At 41.4% G+C, this 3,583-nt stretch overlaps 1 protein-coding gene across 1 annotated transcript; it reads left to right on the top strand.

The window, feature by feature from the left end:
- Positions 1-767: 767 nt before the first annotated feature.
- LOC129777033 (uncharacterized) lies at positions 768-1,934 on the top strand. The gene is made up of 2 exons (XM_055783081.1): positions 768-935; positions 1,047-1,934. Exons 1-2 carry the CDS (start codon positions 930-932, stop codon positions 1,602-1,604), a joined length of 564 nt encoding a protein of 187 aa, XP_055639056.1. The 5' UTR covers positions 768-929; the 3' UTR covers positions 1,605-1,934.
- Positions 1,935-3,583: the final 1,649 nt, after the last annotated feature.

The following is a 3,583-nucleotide window of genomic DNA, read 5'->3' as shown; positions in this document are numbered from 1 at the left end:
ATCACTCCAAAATGCAAGGAGTACACTGCGGGCCTTCTTGTTGAATTATTCCAGTTAATAATAGCTGTTTCACACAATCCCTGATGGATTTTTTACACGGGCAACTGAAATCATCTCATAATTCAATATGAAATACCCAACCAATGGATGAAGAAAGTTATTTCCAGAACATTTGTACAAACCACACTTCGTATTTCAAATTAAAGAGTAAATATATCAAAGAGTCAATAGATCAGCTTCGAATCTAAAAACCCTTACACAAAGGGCTACAGTAAAAGCGCCATGCTATCGGATAAAACTGCACCCACAACATCAGCGATACCGATCACACCTGAACCGCGTCGCAATGCTTGAAACAATGATCACCATATGATAAATCCATGGAAATCCACAATGAAACATTCACACACACACACAAACATTGACTGTGTCAGCTCGTAGAAAAAAGCGGCAAACGAGCGTACACTTTGTACTCGTTGCCCTGCAATGATCATTAGATCGCTACTGTAGAGTCAAAACCCCGACAGAATCGTGAAAATCCCGATTGTTCTGCCCGTTCGAATTATTATGCTAAATCGGGGGTCATCCGCGGAAAAGTTCGCTCTGCGGGGGAAACTTCGCCGTGTGTCGCACGCTTGCAACATTGGCTTCTCCTTCTCCTTGGCAAAGTGGCGACTCGGCGGAGACAAAGCGGTTAGTCGCGATCTGTTCTCCCACTCGCTCTTGCTGGCGGGTTGCCGCATTTTATGCTACCGTAACCTGTGCCGCTGGCTGGGGGGTTGAAAATCAACCACTTTTGTGATGATTTCGGCTAGAGCTGCTCTTTTTTTCTTGCTCGTGTATAAATATGTTGGGAAAAGTTTCAGAAGACATCAGTTAGCTTTGAACATTTACCAGTATTACAATTGCTAAGCTTAAACAGTTGAAAAATGAAGGTGTGTTGAAATGTTAGATAGACTCTGAATATTTGCAATGTTCTGTGCGGTGGCTCCAGTGATAGTTAATTTGTGGTGTTCTAATGTGTGATATCATTGTGTCGTTCACAGGTTTTTGTAGTTTTTGCTATGACCATCGCTATCGTGGTCAGCGCTGCCGTGGAGACCAAAGAGGCTGAAAAGTCCGTTGCTCCAGCGGAGAGCGAGAAGAAACAGGATAAGCGTGGTCTGTGGGATTTGGGCTATGGATACGATTCGCACGGTTACGATCATTCACTGTCTCACGTTTCTCACGGTTGGGATGATCCTCATCACGTTACCACCATCATCAAGAAGGAACACATTCCGGTCCCATATGAGGTTGAGAAGCACATCCCATATCCAGTGAAGGTCCCATACCCAGTGACCGTCGAGAAGCACGTTCCAGTCGTCGTTGAGAAGAAGGTTCCATATGTCGTCGAGAAACCAGTGGCCGTTCCAGTTAAGGTTCCGTACAAAATCAAGGAATACGTTGAGGTTCCCAAACCATACCCAGTGCACATCGAAAAACCATACCCAGTCTATGTGAAGAAGCCAGTTATCGTTGAGAAGCACGTCCCACTGTATGTCAAATCTCATGGTTGGGAGCCACACAGCCACTCCTACTCCGAGTACCACTCGTACCACTAAAGACTGGCTATAGTGCATAGACCACCAAATCAACCCATTCCCAAAAAAAAACAAATGTTATTAATCGTGTTATTTGAAGCTCAAATTGCTCTTACATTGTGATCTTCATATCTCATCGCATCCATTTCCATGGATATGATAGCTTTTTTGTTGTATTATAACCAGAGAGTATACTCAGATTTTCATCCCACAGAACAACACATAGCTCTCTGCAACAAATCATTTTTTCAACTTGTTGTCCAAAGCAAATATATTATTCTACATTGCTTACACGTTGTAAGCAAACTGTAACGAACAAAATACAAATAAAAAAAAAGCTAAAAACTGAAATTCGCCGCCAGTGTTTTAATTTTCACATCACGGTTCACGGTTTTCAATTCTTCACCATTCACCAGCACCGATTGTCATTCCACGGCCATTTAATGCCCATCAAGCGAGTGTGGAGAGAACCATTGTTTATGCTAATAAGATCTGCGCACAGACGGAGGAAATGCATTCTCTCCATCTCCCCCCGATTTGCATAACCTAACGTATAGCAACGGGATGAAATAAAAATCAGCCCCAGTCTCCGGCACTGATTGACGACGATAGAGGCGCAAACCCAGCTGAAACCGAAAGTGCATTTCTATCGGCGGCGGAGCGGTCAACCCCTAATCAAACCAAGCGAACATCGCCACCAGTTGATACGGTGGTGAGTGATTGACTGCTTCCGTTTGGACTTTTTTTTTTTGGTCACGACAAGCACGAGAAGTGTCAAACGATAGATATGATTGGAAGAGTTTGGTTCTTCCAATGTCAGCATGTGGAGGATGCAAACTAGGCCAAGGTCGAAACATCGTTCACAAAACGATGGTTATTAGTGGACTGCAGCTGCATGCCTTCATGTAGTTACATTGTGTCATAATATTAGAGGCCTATGCGTCGCTTTAGACTGTATGTAATTACAACATGCTTCGCTTCGAACTGGCCTTCACTCTACAATTACATCCGTCTAGTAGTTTCGTTCGCCACTATAAGATGAACCAAGAACCACCAACTAGAAGCTATGTAGTTCTACTCAGGCACATGTCTTTCGCTTCTATCCATTACGGATTCCTATTCAAATCAGGTGTTCTAAGGTCAGTCAATGTTGACATTTAGCCTATTAAATTAACACACAAGCATGTGCGGATTGCCGTGTAATGCATATGCTACCTTGTGTTTAAATCGTGCGCTCGGCAAGATCCTTCTTATGATGAAATAACAGCACCCAGAGGTGTGTCGAACGAAGCGGACGTCGTCTAAATAAACGAAGCATTAATTAGAGCGACGAATCACCTGGGAGCGTATAGCTCGAGCGCAATTAGGTTGAGCGAATTCCTTTCTCCGGTAAGAATGTGAGTATGGAGTTGAGATTAATTCCAGCAGAAATTATACCCGAGACGAAACCAGGTGTATTTGTTCGACGGCATTCAAGCGGATGTAAATCTAGTGTGATACGGAATATAATTTGTTGAAAATAATTAAGGAATTAATCAAGCAGTAGTGAATATATGCAATTCGATGATAAATTATTCACGGATCGCTCATAAAGGTATATGATTGTTCGTATATAAAACAAATAAAATTACAAGGAAGAATTCAAACGATGAAAACATGCTCAAATTGAGAAATATTTCAATAAAACCAAATAATTTTATCCATTAAATGCTTTTGATTTCAATTAAATAAGTATGTTCTGTATTGGTATCAGCTATTATAACATTGACAATGTTTCGCCTAATCCGATCTTTTTTAACAGCATTACAGGTAAACTTCGATATAACGTACATTTCTCTTTCAAAATTGTACGTTATATCGAAGCAAAATAAAGAACTCAGGAACATAGCTTATATTACTTTTTTGTGTTGTTGTTTGGGTGAGGTAAATAAATAATGTAAAAAAGTTCAACTAAAAGATGAAGCCAACCTTTCTCCCGATGTTCCCCTGCATGCTGTTGA

Source organism: Toxorhynchites rutilus, chromosome 3, assembly GCF_029784135.1.
Source record: "Toxorhynchites rutilus septentrionalis strain SRP chromosome 3, ASM2978413v1, whole genome shotgun sequence".
Classification (NCBI taxonomy): Eukaryota; Metazoa; Arthropoda; class Insecta; order Diptera; family Culicidae; genus Toxorhynchites; species Toxorhynchites rutilus.
This window is presented reverse-complemented; position numbering and strand designations above follow the sequence as displayed.